The following is a 16645-nucleotide window of genomic DNA, read 5'->3' as shown; positions in this document are numbered from 1 at the left end:
GCAGCAGAGAACATTTTCCCTGATCTTGGGGAAAGTTTTTCGCTGGCCAAAGGCATGGTGGTGCTGGCAGAGTTCATCAGCGTTACCAGCAACACAGGAACCTTGGATCGCCACATACTCGAGAAGCTTCTAGCAACACAGTCTTACAGGTCTTTATATATATATATATATATATATATATATATATATATATATATAAGGTATGTTTGTTTTCCTCATTACCATAATGTGATTAGGTTTTGTTTATAGATTTAGCTTAGTTTTCTGATTTTGATTACGTTTGCATTTCAAATTTTTGATATGTTGACAATTTCTATTTATCTCTGTCAATAAGTGTCGATCAGATCTGGTCTTGCTAAACAAAAATTCATTTAATCATGTTGCTGATTTGGTGATTTATTTGTTGTTCGTACATTTTCCCCAAATTTTTTGTTGGGGCTTGCGATTTCATTTCTATAGTGTGTTTTTCTTCTTGGGACTCATAACTAGAGTTGCCACTAATAAATTGTGTTGCTCGTGCTCGAATAAAAGTAATGTTGGATTGGGTTATGCGTGAGACTTTTCTTTCTTTTGTGTTTTGCTAAATGCAGGATTATTTTTATGCTCCTTACTTGAAGAATTTTCTCAAGAAACTTATCACTCCAGTTGAGCTCAATCATGGATATGTGTTGTGACCTCCAATAGTTTTCTACATGCAAAAGCAAAGAAGCAAAGCATCTTCTCTTTCCGTAGATCTTGTTCGCCAACATGCAACCACTTGGGGTTATATTTTTTAAATAATATTTCAGTTACACTTTCTGTAGATCATTGGTTGAACTACAAGGGTAGTTTTTTCTCCGAAATCTTCAAACATAAAAGTTATAACTCTTTATTTTAATGTTTACCCATTGTGAAGAATTTCAATCTTAGATCTAAGGAATGAGATTAGCTTTATGTAATAATCTCTGGTCTAAAATGCCATTGTGGTTTATTTTTTCTAAAAAAAAAAAATCAAAACCTCCAATCAATTATTCGATACTTAAAATAAGGGTGCGTGTACATCTCGTGAGTTGGCGCAAATGCTCTGGATTGCAATGCAAGCTCTAGGCAAAAGAGTATGAAAAATATATAACACTCCTTTATAATTTTTCTTCTTTCAGACATGGAAAGCAGCTTTCACAGAGTTAGTGACAACTGCCCTTCTATTGTTCACATTGACTACTTCCATAATTGCATGCTTGGACTCACATGAGACCGATCCTAAGCTTCTTCTTCCCTTTGCAGTATTCATCATACTCTTCTTGTTCCTAATTGTGACAGTTCCTCTATCTGGGGGTCATACGGGCCCTGTTATCACATGCATAGCTGCTCTAAAGGGTGTTGTGACTCTTACTCGTGCTCTAATGTACATGTTAGCACAGTGCATCGACTCAATAATTGGTTTCTTTTTACTTAAGTGTGTTTCTGGATCAAAGATTAGTAGATACATATTCCTTGGGAGGTTGTGCCATTGGAGGAATAAATTCTGGTATACCACAGCAAGAAGCATTGTTATTGGAATTCACTTGATCATTTGTGCTACTCTTTGTGCGTATCAAATTGGGATTTGACAAGAAAAGGTCAAAGGAATTGGGCTTGCCAGAGGAATTTAGACCAGAAAGATGGCTTGATCACAATGGCATTTTTCATCCTGAGAGCCCTTTCAAGTTTAAAGCTTTTCAGGTTAGTACAGTTTTCCTTAGAACATTTGATATTTTTTTTTCTTCTAGTTGATAAATCTTAGGTCGGGTTAGATCCCATTATTCTATTAGGATCAAGGTAGACCCCAACCTCTTTAAAGATTTTGAGAGGAAGATCATCTAGCCTGATTCGAATTCAACTTAGTTGTTTATTATTAGGTGTTGTTAATGTTTGCCTTAAATCATATGTTAAGGAATTATAAAGAAAAAAATATAAGCATTTAATATCTTGAAAATTTTGAAACTTTTAATATTTTTTCCTTAAATGATTAATAAGGAGTAATAAATGTTATTTTTCATTTTGTAACATATGCACCTTTATTCAGTAATCTTAAATAAATTTCAATAAATCTGCGGGCAGGTCCTCGAATTATTAACTGTTTGAAAGAATTTCAAGATTAACTTATGCTATTTAATTACTTTTATGCATAACCATTTATGTAAGTTACAGAATAGCCTGGAGTACTTTTAAGAAGTATATGGTTTGCACGTAATGTTTTTATGGCTGAATGGGTATTAGGCTTATATGATATGCCTTTTGATGAGTATACATGATATAAGGCTCCTACATATGTTGTGAAAATCATGATTTATTTGTCTTTGGCAGATTTGATTCATATAGAAAATGCTATATCCAAGTGGAGAATAAGTAAAGAAATAGCATACAGTCGAATACTTGTACCTTTCATAATTAATATCTATTTTGGAAATGTGCTACACTGCAACTAAGTCCCATTTGTGACTAATTCACTAGTCTACTTTTTTGGTGATGTTTTGTCTTGTCACAGCCTAAAAAGTATCACACCTAAAAAGTTGGATCCCTCAGCCTTCAAGATATGTGCCCAGACTGCTAAGAACAAATGGGTGGAAATGGGAAAACAACTTATCTAGAAAGGTATGTGATTGTTCAGTTTTGGTATTAATCTAACCCCAACAAGTGGATGTTATATGTTAATTCCAGTTTTTTACCTGTTTCTTATCGAGGAATCCAGGGGTTATAAGTTTTTTTATAAATAAAATAATTTTTTTTTGTTAATATATATGTTATAACTACCTATTAATTCTATAATATTTTACTCCTTAGGAGATTGAAGCCAAGATAAAGGAGCTTACTATGCTGGAAAGCATCAAGAGTAACCTGTCGGAAGGTAATTTAATTTATCGTGATGCTAAAATTTATTGTTAAAAAGCATAAATAATTACAAAAAAAATAAAAAAAATCCAATTAGCTATAGGACTGGCTTCCTTGCTAAATATTTAAATATTTGAGAACCGTAATTCATATATTTTTTATTTATATTCTAATTTTCTTGAGCCATAACACATTAATACACAATATTAACGTTATACTACACCGAGCTAGTATTAGATTTAGATTTGAATTTGATACAACCTGAAATATCTCATGGCAATCAGAACTGTACCTTTGCTAGATCATCTATTAGGAAGGGGCATCCTTATTAATCTAATCGTTTTATTTTTCATATGGAGATAGCTGGGGGTCTCTTTCTAATATAAGGTCCGGGCTTTAAAAGGGTGAAACCATCCTATGTGCATCCTAGACTTCAAATTGTTATTAACCAGGACGTTATATGTTAATACTTTGTTAGTGCATAGGCATTATAATAATATTGATTATCTTTACACATTGGATTCAATAATTCTGCTTTTGGTATAATGTTATTTTTCTCTCAAACATTTTTAATTGAATGGATGATACTGTCTTCAATTTGTCAAAATTGTGTATAATTGAATTTAATTATACAAAGGCATCTTTGTCTGGTGTAGAGCCAGTGATGTAAAAAATAGACTGAGATTGGCACAGTTGATGCTGGGCTTCTAGCTGTTGTTCTCCAACAAGTCTTCATCCTTTTCTCCTCTTCAATTCATATAGCATGATTTGTTCCATAATTTCATCTCTTTGGTGTCTCTGCTTATGTAATTTCAGAGTAATTTAGAAACTAAGGCAAACGATGATCTTGGTGCTGCCACAGAGTAATTTAGAAATTTAGTTGCTGTCAGTAGTTTGTAATTTGTTTCCTTTATCTTTGAATACATTGGTACTTAATATGCTCATCATCTTATGCTGCATTCTTAAGCTGTATTTGTAACAATGCTATTTTTTGAGGAAATTATCCTCCTATGTCAATGAAAAAATAATAAATTCAACAATAAACATGTCATTCTGAGCTAAAAGATGAAAGTTCTAGGTGGACAGATATGTTGTTATTTTATCTCATTTTTTCTATTAACTTTAGGTGACTATCTAATAAAAGTTGCTCTTGCATTATAATGGAGAGCTTGAAAGTAAACTAGATTGATCATATTGTAGTTTTAAGTTCTCGAATGAACTTAAAACTAATCTCATACAAACCACCTCCTTGCATTGTATAGGATAAGACTGCATACAAGAATTCCTCACTCTTACCCTCTCAAGTCGAGGTTTCATGGGGGAGTGATTTTTGAGAATACATATTTTGACCTATTCTTGATTGATCCCATATCTGATCCTATTTATTAGGGGGTTTTTATTTGACAAATTGTATTCCTTATATCTTCTTTATGGGTGTGACTTTATCTTTATTTTATTGCATGCTGTATGTATACTTCCTTCAGGCTTTAACTGTTAATCTTCCATAGGTGTTGTCCCCGTCCTCCAGTAGAACTTACGGGGAAAGCTTTGCAGCAATCACTTTCTGATTCTTCAAAGCACTATCCAATAGAAGAACAGAAGCCTTCTAAGAGGTCCTAAAGTGGCAGTAACACTTCACCGACATTGTGGTCATACTAAAAATATTTGCTCGATACGACTCTATTTATTGTGTTCCAGGGGAAATCTATCCATGACATTGTTACAAGATATATAAGTGGAATACTGATATCATTATTTTATTTTTTTTATTTTTTTTCAGATGTGCATCGGTAACAAACATTATAAAGGGCTAGGATGCATACAGAAGCAACTTTTAGAAGGCAAATTTTTAAAAAAAAAATTTGTGCTGTCATATTTTATTTAGAACTATGAAATTAATCTTTTGTATGGATATCTCGTTGCAATGACAAAACGTCTGGTTTACTTTTATTTAGCCATTATTTCTCTTATGAATTGTAAAAATGATGGCTTTTGATAAATTGTATGAAAAACTTGATTAGCTTATATGAATTGAAAAAAAGGCTTTTGAGAAATTATATACTAGACTGTGCTCTTTAATTACCTCATGATTGTTGAATATGAAGGAATTGTGTACTAGCAATTCTCATTATCTGCATTTCATATGATCCAGAGAATTTAAAATATTCTTTAATTTTAAAAAATGAATTATGTATTGTTAGCCACAGTTATTATCATGGAAAAATATAGCTTTTGTTCTGTGGCGAACTAAGTCATTTAGCCATGAAATTAACGTACCTAATTTAAGAAAAGCTGTGGGTAAGTAAATGTTGCCACGCTCTTTCCAACAGTGGCCAACTGCAAAAATTGCCGTGGTTAAAAAAATGCAACGCCACTTTTAGCCACGGTTTTCTAAACTGTGGAAAGTGATTTCAGCCACGTCTTTTATCACCTTTTACCACGGTTTTGGTCGTGGCTAAATGGAGTATTTTTTGTAGTGTTACAGCTATAGTGAACAGATATAGTGAGCAGCTTGAAGTTTTGTCACGTGTTAATTATTTATATATGCAGATAGCTTTACATATGGCGTCATTCAATTGATTCTATACACCTTTGGACTTGAAGTGGTTAGGGTTTATAGAGTTGATAATATGCTCTTATGACATATTTTTTTATGTCATCTGAATCACCCTCAGTTAGTAGTCAAACTTGGGTGCTCATTCTACCCTAAAGAGATCCGTTCTTCATAGGATCACAAGTGAATAATCGCTATAAGTGATTAAAGTAAGTTATACCATATCTCATAGCATCGTTCTTTATGAAAATAAAAGGATGAAAGTGTTGATTAGTTAATTAAATTGGCTTAATTTGCTTGAAGTTTCATCTGTTCAACTCATTATAGCGTTTAACACTTTAACTTAATTTTGGGTTTTAATAAATTATTTCCTTTAAAGAAAGATTAAGTCATAACAAATCCAAACTAATTCATTGGGTCTAAAAGAACCATTTTTTTAACTAAAAAAAAAAAAAACCATTTCTATTAAAGGATTAAATCATTTTATAATTAATATAATTTCACTTTATAAACTTAGATTCACAATGTGATATTTGATAATGTTATTCGAAATTCAAAATTTCAAGTTTTATCAAATGTTGAAATTGTTGAGTGGGATGTAATAATCAAGAAATATTTAGTGTGAGACTGATTTTCATGATCGGTGGATACAAACTCCTTTTTAGGTATTTGATTAGCTAGGTCTTTTTTCTAGCTTATTTATATTAAGCTTAAGCCCTACGAGTCATTATGCTCTTATTACAAGAATACTGTCATTTTTTGAATAGGTCGTAAAGATAAATATCCTAACGCATCAAATTGCTTCATTCCTCCAACTTTGTGACGCAACAAGTTATGTACAACCAAAACTTTAATTTTATTATTGTTTAGGTATTTTGTAAGTTGTAACCATACACATCATTTAGAAATTAAGTTTTATCCTATCTTTCTTTTTCTTCTTTTTTTGGAAATATTCCAATCGGTTCATTGCTTCGCAACTAATCCGATTTGGGGCGAGTCCAGGATTAAGGCTTTAAACCCCTCCCAAATATGATACTGGGAGATTCGAACATATGCTCTCATCCCCACCTGCTTAGCTCCCATGCGCCAACTGACCTACCACCATTTGGTATCATATCTTTCTTAATATCATTGCTCTAGCTTCTTTTTCTAAGGTTGGTAGCAGGTTTGCACTGCACCCGTCACAGCTCGCAGTGCAATTCCCAAACACACTATGAAGCCTAGATCTTGATGTAGGCTTTTTGAGCACTTCAAAGAAAATTAGAAGGTAAATGATAAGATAATTAGACAAAATAAACCAAAAGGGGCATGATCTATTGATACTGCCTTCACTTTTCAGTACCCAGGTCCAATATAAATTTTTGAACATGTGTTAGAAAACAAATTGAGCAATTAACTCAAATTCCTCCAAATTTGGCTTATATATATATAAAATCAATAGGCGTCAATTTGGTAAATTAAATTGAATTCTTAGACAAAAGAAAGCTTGACAGTGGTCAATTACAATAAAATCACACCATATACCTAGCTAAGATTTAATGACAAATTACACTAGCAATACTGTAGTCAATTAACAGAAATTAAGAAAGAAAATGAGCTGAAAATGCTGGTAATTAAATGACTATTCCCCATGTTCTCTATTATTAGTACTACAGATACTTACGTAAGTACAACAGAGTACGCAAGAGATAAAAAGGGTAGGGTTGTGCACTAATGTCTGGTCTGGAGTCTGAACAGTAATGATCCATCTTTAGCAGAATGTTTGCTGAATTTGTTGAGCGAGTTCTTCGGCACTGAGTTGGCATTCAATTCCAATCTATATATATAGGAGAGATTTATAAGAAACCATAATTATTAATGGACCAAAATTGAACACGTAAATAGCATACATACTCAATCATTAGCCTCCATCAATTTTAATAATTTCTGAAAACGATAGGGTTATATATATATATATAAAAGTACTGCTTTTAATATATATTTTGTTTTTTTTTTTTCACCAAATGAAGACAATGCTTGCGAGATGCCATGATGTACATCCCTGGCGTCTCAGACATATGCAGTAAAAAAGTATACTGGGTGTAATGCATGCCATTGATTACTATATATCGCAGTAAAAATGTACTTCACCGTAGATTACTGGCCAAAAAAATTTACAATTATTATTACTTCATTCAATATTCATTATCATCACGTACGGTCATTGTTTTAGATACACCTAATGCGTGTAGCTTAGCTGATAATATAGTTTGAGTAAGTGGAGAATGAATTTGGATTCAATTTCCATCAAATATATCTTTAGGAAATGATGAAATATTTTAAGCTGTAACTAAATTTGACTCGAGATTAATAGTCAGCTCAAAAAATTTAAACTTTTGAAAATAGTCGGGTTGGACTCGAAGGAAATAAATAAATAAAGTTATAGGATACTTCATAAGGCAAAATTTATTGCGGTAGAATAGTAACTAGTAAGAACTTGAAATCAAAACGGTCTTCATCAGGAGGAGGGTTTAAGTAACGAAAACAATTACATCACCGTGACACTGAAATCCAAACCTATCCTCAATATTAATGAAAAGGACTTAAGAAAGAGACAGGATTATTATACAAAGATATTGAGGCAATTATAAAGAACCAATTCAACCCAAAAGCTTAAGTTGTTAGATGAAGCTATATTAATGATTTTGTATATCTCAACATGTCCCCTCACACAATAATTCACTGGGTTTGAAAGGTGGATAATGCACAGGCCCACCTACCTGTGCGAAGAAAGAAATTTCACTAGAAAGAAAATAGGAGACGGTGAGGATCGAACCTGGTACACCGATCTGATACCATGTGAAGATCTAATTCAACACAAAAACTTCAACTGTTGGATGAGACTATATTAATAATTTTATATATCTCAACACCAATAATCTGACAAAAAAAAAAAAGAGTTGCCTCTAGCTGCTATAAAGATAGCTACGAAAAAAAAAAGGAAATACTTCATGCATGTGATAAAGACTGACAGAAAGTTGGTATCAATCTTTTCACTTCTTCATTTTTCAAAAAATACTTAATCATCAATATGTGGTGCTTTACGCCTTTACCATATATATAAAATTCTTATTAGTGCAAGGATTAGTAATATATTAACTGATCGAAACGCATTAATAAAAGTGTAAGATTAGTCATATGTATAGGCACACAGAAACACACCAAGAGTGTATTATATATACCTTAATAGTGAATGAGTTTAGCATGGTTTCATCAGCAGTGCTAATGCTCACATGGAGGATTTCGAGTGCTAGGTCTTCAAGGGCTGATACTATTCTCAAAGCTTGCCCGGGAATCCGTGGTGATACAGTTTTCAAAAGAACGTGTGGACCTGAAAACTTGACCTCAACATCGGCGATAGCAGACTTGGAATTAGCAACAAGCTCGTTGATATTATCGTTGATGGAAGAAGCAGAAGAAGAAGAATTAGAAGGAGGAGATGGGTCTCGAGAGTTGGATATAGTAGGGGAAAGGTAACCTTGTTGCAACTTGGGCTTGTAAGGGCTACCTGGTTGTGGAGTCCTTGGACTAATAGGCAAGTTTATTCTAGGACTCAAGGGTGGTTTTCGAGGACTTAGTGGTGAAGGCCTTGGACTTGAAACTAGCCTAGGGCTTAGTACATCACTGTAAACTTTTCTCTGTTTCTTGGCCTCAAGGCATTGTAGCACTTGTTGCAACTCGTTGATGTAATTAACCACACCTCCAATTATTGATGCTTGATCTCCCTAAGCCATATATAGGAGGAATAAGTTAGCATGAAGTAACATTGTATATAAAATAAGTTCAAAATTTGATATGCAAAAGACCTACTTATTCTAGCAAAAAACTTATTGTTACTTAGATATCCAATGACCAATAGAAAACTCTTTTAGAAACTTTCTTAATACAAACACACATCCTCCTATATAATCCGTTGAGAGTGTAATTAACATGATATAATAAGTGGCGGAGCTAGGGAGAAGATCCAAACAATGCCAAAAGATTCAAGTAGTAAAATTTAGCTAGTACTAATGTTGTATTATTTTTAAAAATCTAACCAATATTAAGGCTATAGCATAATTTTAAAAAAAAATATATGTAGCATTTTTGAAAATTAGTCGGTGTCAAGGCACCACTTAAGAGCCAAATGGCTCCGCCACGCCACCGGATATAATCACGTGAGATGATCCTCTTTATTCATAGTCAAATCAACTATGATGATTTTATCATATCTCGTTACCATTTATATATTAAATAAAATATGAGAGAATATATTTCGATTTGGAGATAATTAAATTTACATAATTAGTTAGGGTAAATAAAATCCTCACACGTCAAGAAGTTTTGGGTAAAGATATATAAGAGATAATTAAGACTTACTCGTTTGACATAAAAGCAAGGCATAAGTGACCTCAAGACAGACAAGTGCTCATTCATTTGCTTTCTTCGGTTGCGTTCAACAGTAATATGAGATATCCTTTGTTGTCCATCAGGGTTTGGTTCCTCTGGCGAAGTGGGGGCAAGTTTCTGTCTCTTGCTTTTGGGTTCAGTTTCGGGTTCCGTTTCATAATCTTGTGGAGCACTTGAAGAAGTTGACTTCTGAGAAACCAATCTTGAGTTTTGCTCATTTTCTTTCAAAGTTGGAGTAATTATAACAGCTTCATCGATGGGAGGAAAATTGTTGAAGCCTTCTAGGCTCTCCAAAATGGAAAAGAGATCCTCTCCACCAAAGTTGGTGTCCCCAAACTCTGTCTCTTGGAAAATATCAGATAAGCTCTCATCCATTATAAGCTTCTGGGTTTCCAAGAAAAAAAAAGAAAAAAAAGAGAGGTTAGTAACTGTTGAGTGAGGACCAAAAAGGTGTAAAATGAGGAGTGATATATTGTTATGTGATAGAGACTACCGCTCACCATGAAGGCATCAACTTGTACTAATAGTGTTGTTGAAAAGATGGTTTTGTAAACGGTAAGATACGGGTCTCGAGGGGAATCAGAGACAGTGCTGCACTGAATCCCAAGAACGCAGAATGCAGGCCAGAAGAGAAGCAGTATCAGACCACAACAGTTATCTAACTTTATAATTACAAGAAATATTGAGAGCCGTTGGAAGGGGAGAGAGAGAGAGAGAGAGAGAGAGAGGGAGAGAGGGAAGGAGAAGAGGAGGTAGAATGGAGAAAGATATAAGGGTTTTTATATATGATAGTAATGCTAGAAAAGATGGAGTGTGGAGAATTAATATTGATGCTGCTATTTGGTAATGCAACTATTTATATTTTTGATGAGTTAGTTATTTTACCACTTACAAGTGCTGCAAATGGAGGATATATAATAAGGGCATGGATCACCAATGAGTGTATTGTTTTGTAATTTGCAACAGAGGGGAGAGAGAGAGAGAGAGGGGGTCGAGAATCATCCACATTAAAATTGCCTTTCATAATACCTATGCTATCCTTCATTAATGCTTGAGTGAAATATTTAAACTTATTTGAAATGTTATGTTATTAAATGTCTAAACTCAGAGCACCTTAAATGGATACCTCTTATTTTGAAATTCAAGACCTTTTGGCCCATAATCATAAATACCTCAATTTAATTTGTTTGGTTTAGTCTTTTTTGTTGTTGTTATAAGTAGTAATCGAATAATAATCTAAACACAACCTACCCAAATTACTCGCTACTAGACCAATCCTAATAACTTGTTTGGTTTAGGCTTATTATATTCGAATCGATCATCCACTTAGGGTATCGGGTTTATTGGTTCAACTAATAAATGAATTGAATATATATATATATATATATATATATATATATGGAAAAATTAAAAATTCAGTTCTGGCCCGTCCAGTGCACTAAGTTCTCCCGCGAGAACTTAGTAAAATAAATATTACAATGGTGTTCTTCAGGTGTTCTCCTGGGAGAACATAATTATAATTTTACTATAACTGTGTTCTCGCGGGAGAACATAGTGCACTGGACCAATTTTTACATCCAGTAACTGTACACTCACTAAACCCTATATATATATATATACATATATATATATATATATATATATATATATATATATATATATGGGTCAGGATCATTTTACACCAGTGTAAGTTACACTCTCAATCTTGACCATTGATCTCACTTATATCTAAGAACTCTAATTTTTTAGTAATGTGAGCCGTTGGATATAAGTGAATCAATGCTCAAGATTGAGTGTAAGACTTCTAACTCTTACACTGGTGTAAGGTGTACCCATATATATATATATATATATATATATATATATATATAGAGAGAGAGAGAGGGGCAGGATCCTTTGACACCAGTGTCAATTTTCAAATTTGACACCTCATCTGATGGCCGTTAGATCAAAAAAGATCAACGACTCTGATTTGTAAATATGTGACACCATTGATCTTTTTTTATCTAACGGCCATCAGATGAGGTGTCAAATTTAAAATTTGACACTGGTGTCAAAGAATCCTCTATATATATATATATATATATATATATATATATATATAAAATAACAAAAATACTAAACAGACATATAAATCTGGCTTAGTGATTAATGTTATATGTATTCTTCAATAAGTCATAAGTTTGAACCCTATGTATTGTCTTGGAAAATTTTATACAAAATTCAAAAAAACGATTCAATCAGAAAATTGGTACCGATCGATTTAATACTAATTAAATCCTGTTTAAAGTTGATTTACCGGTTGAAGAAAAGTTTGACTTCTTAACTACTTAATCGACTGGACTGAATTGGACTGGTTAGTAGTCTGATTTTAAGATGAATCGGTTACATCAACCGAACCGATTTTAATAATATGAGTTTGGTTTATAAATAATAAAATTAATATTTATTATTCATAACACTTATTTTATGTTTTTAATTTTTTAGACTGTATGCCCTAAAGACATACATTTCACACAATCCAGATTTAATAAAGGGTAATAAAAATTACATTAAAATTTAAATTATAATTTTAGTTTCCCACGCTCATCTTATCTGATAAATTTCTTTAAATTGATTCTCATATTTAAAACCATTTTCAATTCAGTCTCAACTATAATTGTGATAATAGTGTGATGTACTCTTCCTTATATTTTATAACTTGCTATAAACTATGTTAGAGAATAATATAAATAATTTAAAAGGCTTTCATCGAATAGTTTAAGTTTTTGGGTTGAAATGATTCTTTACATGCATCAGAGCCTAGGTGTCACGGGTTCGATCTTTACTGTCCCTCTTTAATTAATAATTAATTATTTCTTGTTGAGTTTCTTTTTTTTGGAGTTACCCAACCCTAATTACCTCTTTGAGGCGAGTTGGCTTCCTCCGGTATCCCCACGAGCTTCGACTCTTTAATTAATAATTAATTATTTCTTGTTGAGTTTCTTAGAAGAGCATGTGCATTATCCACCTTTCAAATTCAGTGGGCTTGGAGAACATATTAGAAAATAGTATAAAAATCATTAAAAAAGATCTGACCCAACAATTTAAACTTTTGGGTTAAAATGGCTCTTTACAAGCTATTTGTCTCTTCTATAATTTAATGATTTAGGAATTTAGCTTTACCATTATTGTCTAGATTTTTTTGGGGGGGGGGGGGGGGGGGGAGTATGTCGAATATTAAGATATATAAATGTCAATTTTTTTCTTACGAAATAATTAAATTTGCTTTACCTTGTTTTTCTAATTATTGAGCTGCTTGTTCAAATCAATATTTTCCCGAGCCTTTTCATTTTCGTATAATTCTGAATACGACTAATTTTTAAAAAAAATTCATGCAAGGACGAAATTAAAAATCAACATTACATATAGAGATTAAATTGAAAATGAGTATGTATAGAGACAAAATTATAATTTAACTATACAAGTTATTAGCATATCATTTATCCATTATACACGTACAAGAATATATCACGCCGTTATCATGTCAATAGATAATAGGGAATGAATTGAGAAAATTTTCACATATGAAGTCCGATTTGAAATTTTTTTAATATAGCGACTAAATTTAAAATAAACATTAAATATAGAGACTAAAATTATAATTCAATCTACATTTACTCATTTTAAATATTCAATGTTAGCTGCTTCATGCATATGCTTAAATGTAATGTAAGAAATACCCTATACATGACCCCAAAAAAATTCGTGCAAAGGTTGTAAGAATATATGAACTACTTATAGCAAAAAAAATATTGGCGTTTCCAAGAAACTTAGTTTATTGTGTAAGAGAACTAAGGTACATACCATACCATACTAATCTTACGTTCATTCAGTCATATATATTCTGTCATATGTAGTTTGGTTATATTCTTGAAAACACAATTACAGTATATATAGAATAGAACATTGATTTATTTAATGTAATGTGAGGGAGTTAAAACATTAGGTATAAAAATATTCTGTAAATTTCCTGCATACCTTTCTCTCTTAATTGCTTGTTCTCTTTATAACCCATTTTAATTTAAAACTTAAGCAAACTAGTTTTATAGGCATGTGTCCTCATTCGCACCTTTGATTATAAATATATTAGTTAAAGATGGTAATTGAGTAAATTAAAAATCAGTGAAACATAAATTTGAAACTGAGTAATATTTAATTGCAGTAATTACATATCATAAATAGTCCTAGGTTACCTACTTTATGGGGAAAAAGAACAAAAGACAGTAGCATGCAGGAAAGCCAAATTAAAAGTAGAGAATGTTCTGCTTGAAATCTCACTATACAATTACCGGCCAGTGACGGCACTGCAACATATAAATTCTGGATTCTGTCGTTTATGTGTTGGCCACTAGTTTCGTTTGTTTTCTAACTGAAAATTCTGTACAGGAAAACATTCTTAAAATAACAAAACATCGTGCAAATCCAGCCCCTATCTTTTTCCTTTGTCAACTCCAAACATTCAATTATTTGTATCAAAATGTTATGAAACTGACGCATACATATAGTTATTATTAATAAACCAATTTTTCCAAAAGTGTAAATATGTAACTATAATTTGTAATTATGTAATTATTATGTCACGAGGTAATCTATAAGTTGAGCTTCTTGTAGCTAATAAAATCATGCATGATATGAGAGGAGAAAGTGGGGTATACGAATTATCCGCTCCAACGATCAAATCAATAACCCATAATAGAATGGAAAAAGATGCATACATATATGATATGCAGTAGGATACCTATTTATAAAAGTGGTGAACGGGCACTTCATGAAGAAGCTTTTTGTGCCCGAATTATAAATAATCTAATTAGTAATAAAAATTCTAATATCATGTTAATAATAAATTATCTTAAAATTTTCAATTATTAAATAAAATACATTGAATGATTTTATTATATTTCTATCTGTAACATGTTAAAACTGGTGTTCATGCTAATTGGCTATAGTAAGTAGCTCTCCCCTGGTTAGTCAACTATAGTGCAAGTCCAGTATATAAGGAAAATTTTAAAGTACTGTGAGGGTATAATTTCAACTGTTGAGATTTGATTTAAATTTCATTATATAAATTTTAAAATTTAACCCAATATTCACATATATAATTATGCTCAAGGGCAGAAATATAACAAGATTCTGAGTGGGGATACAATAATAAAAATTAAATTTCCTTTTTTTGGAGCCAAATTATTTCTCAAAATACATAAAATTTACTCCCCACCAGCGATGGTAGGAAGAGAGTAATTTTTGTGCTTACCCTTATATAATTGCAAAGATGCTATTTTTCGGATTCGAATTCGAATTCAAACTCGCGACTCTTCAGTCATAAAAAAAACAACTTTATTAATGTTCAAGGCTCACCCTTTTTAAATTATCTCTTAAAAAAAATACATACAAATGAACTTCCATGTGTTGGTTTTAATTAAATTATTATGCTAAGTCATTGGAAGAACTTCCATAGAAATCGAATCTTCCAGTTATGGTACTATTCCAACATATTTCAGCAAAAAATAATAATAATAATAATAATATAAAATTGATGATAACAGCAACATACTTACTATCAGTTTATCACGTATTAATAATGAGAAAGGATAACACCGACTTATTATCACGTAATGATAGTTTTCTTTTTTATAAATTTAATAAGCAGGGTTATATTTACAAAGTCTTACAAACTACACTACGTACTACGTGGATAGTACATACTACTTGAACATGTACTATCTGTGATACTACTTTAAGTAATAAGATGACTTGTATAGCTAAGATTCATGGTTTAAAATTGCGCTCCCGAACCGCAATATTGTAATTTAAAACCATGGTTGAGACTACTGCATGCAAAGAAAATGACAAGTGAACAAGTACGATATATATTAGACAACAATTATCAAGAAGAACACGTATATATGTACTTAAATGATGTCACAGGAAGAAATGCTAAAAGAGTACAAAGAGTAGCGAAATATGTGTGTGTTTATGGAATTGAGAGAGAGAAATAAATGAGAGGGATGGAAGATGGACAAAAGTTGCAGGCTGTAGTGATGACGATTAGTAATGAGGCAGAACTCTGCAACTTGTATCGTTATTTTGGATTTTCATATTCGTGTAGTTATTATTATGAAGGTAGGCGCTTTCAATGTAAAGGCACGGTATCTCCGTGTCTTCGATGATCAACTTTGCAATTTGAAGCATCTCTCTCTCTCACTATGTGTGTGTGTGTGTGTGTTTTTTTTGTGTCGTGTGTGACGAAGTGAGAGTGTGGGGGTCACTGGGCAGGGTGGCTGGTACCAATAGGTCTGAAGTAATTGCAAGTTTCAGCATAGGAGTGCGTTCATCATTAAAATATAATTCATCACTCTACAACTTTTTGTTTTATCACATTTACTTCCCTCCAAATGCGTCCAATTTTTTGTGTCATAAATCAATTTTCACATTTACCACCCTCAACAACCAACCCTCTCTCTCTCTCTTCGGATGATGCTAAACCAACTTGGGTTTCAATTTAAAACTTGTTTCAGATTCTCCTACGTGAACATGAGGTGTGGGGAACAGTGTATTATACTTGTAGCCGCGGCGCTCCCCTGTTTAGTTCTTACCCTCATTGTTGTCCTGCATTTGATTTTTAAATCTTTGAAGCCTTGTGATAGTATAAAACTCATTTTGTGCAGTCACCTAAAAGTTTAAAACTTAGAAGTTTTAAGTGTTAAGGTGAAACCTTTACCTTAGTTGTTGTTAAGGTAAAACTTTCGCCTTATTAGTTTAAATTTTTAGAAG

General features: G+C 32.2%; 1 protein-coding gene and 1 pseudogene across 1 annotated transcript; one reads left to right on the top strand and one right to left on the bottom strand.

The window, feature by feature from the left end:
- The first annotated feature begins 587 nt into the window (after positions 1 to 587).
- Positions 588 to 4783, top strand: LOC133317425 (aquaporin PIP2-7-like; annotated as a pseudogene).
- A 2371-nt stretch (positions 4784 to 7154) lies between these two features.
- On the bottom strand, positions 7155 to 10207 carry LOC133317426 (transcription factor SPEECHLESS). The gene is made up of 3 exons (XM_061519288.1): positions 9803 to 10207; positions 8626 to 9168; positions 7155 to 7220 (listed from the first exon to the last, which is right to left on the bottom strand). The coding sequence occupies exons 1-3, from the start codon at positions 10205 to 10207 to the stop codon at positions 7155 to 7157; spliced, it is 1014 nt and encodes a 337-aa protein (XP_061375272.1).
- Positions 10208 to 16645: the final 6438 nt, after the last annotated feature.

The sequence above is a fragment of the Gastrolobium bilobum genome, unplaced genomic scaffold, assembly GCF_033153095.1.
Source record: "Gastrolobium bilobum isolate Gb01-03AN ecotype WA unplaced genomic scaffold, APGP_CSIRO_Gbil_v1 utg68678, whole genome shotgun sequence".
In the NCBI taxonomy this organism is placed as follows: Eukaryota; Viridiplantae; Streptophyta; class Magnoliopsida; order Fabales; family Fabaceae; genus Gastrolobium; species Gastrolobium bilobum.
The sequence above is the reverse complement of the archived record's forward strand: the minus strand, read 5'-3'. Positions and strand labels throughout refer to the sequence as shown.

Coding starts and splice junctions, on each gene's coding strand:
- LOC133317426 (XM_061519288.1), bottom strand. CDS start 10,207: ATGGATGAGAGCTTATCTGATATTTTCCAAGAGACAGAGTTTGGGGAC. Junction 9,169..9,802: donor CTTGCTTTTATGTCAAACGA/GTAAGTCTTAAT, acceptor TATATGGCTTAG/GGAGATCAAGCATCAATAAT. Junction 7,221..8,625: donor TAAACTCATTCACTATTAAG/GTATATATAATA, acceptor CTATATATATAG/ATTGGAATTGAATGCCAACT.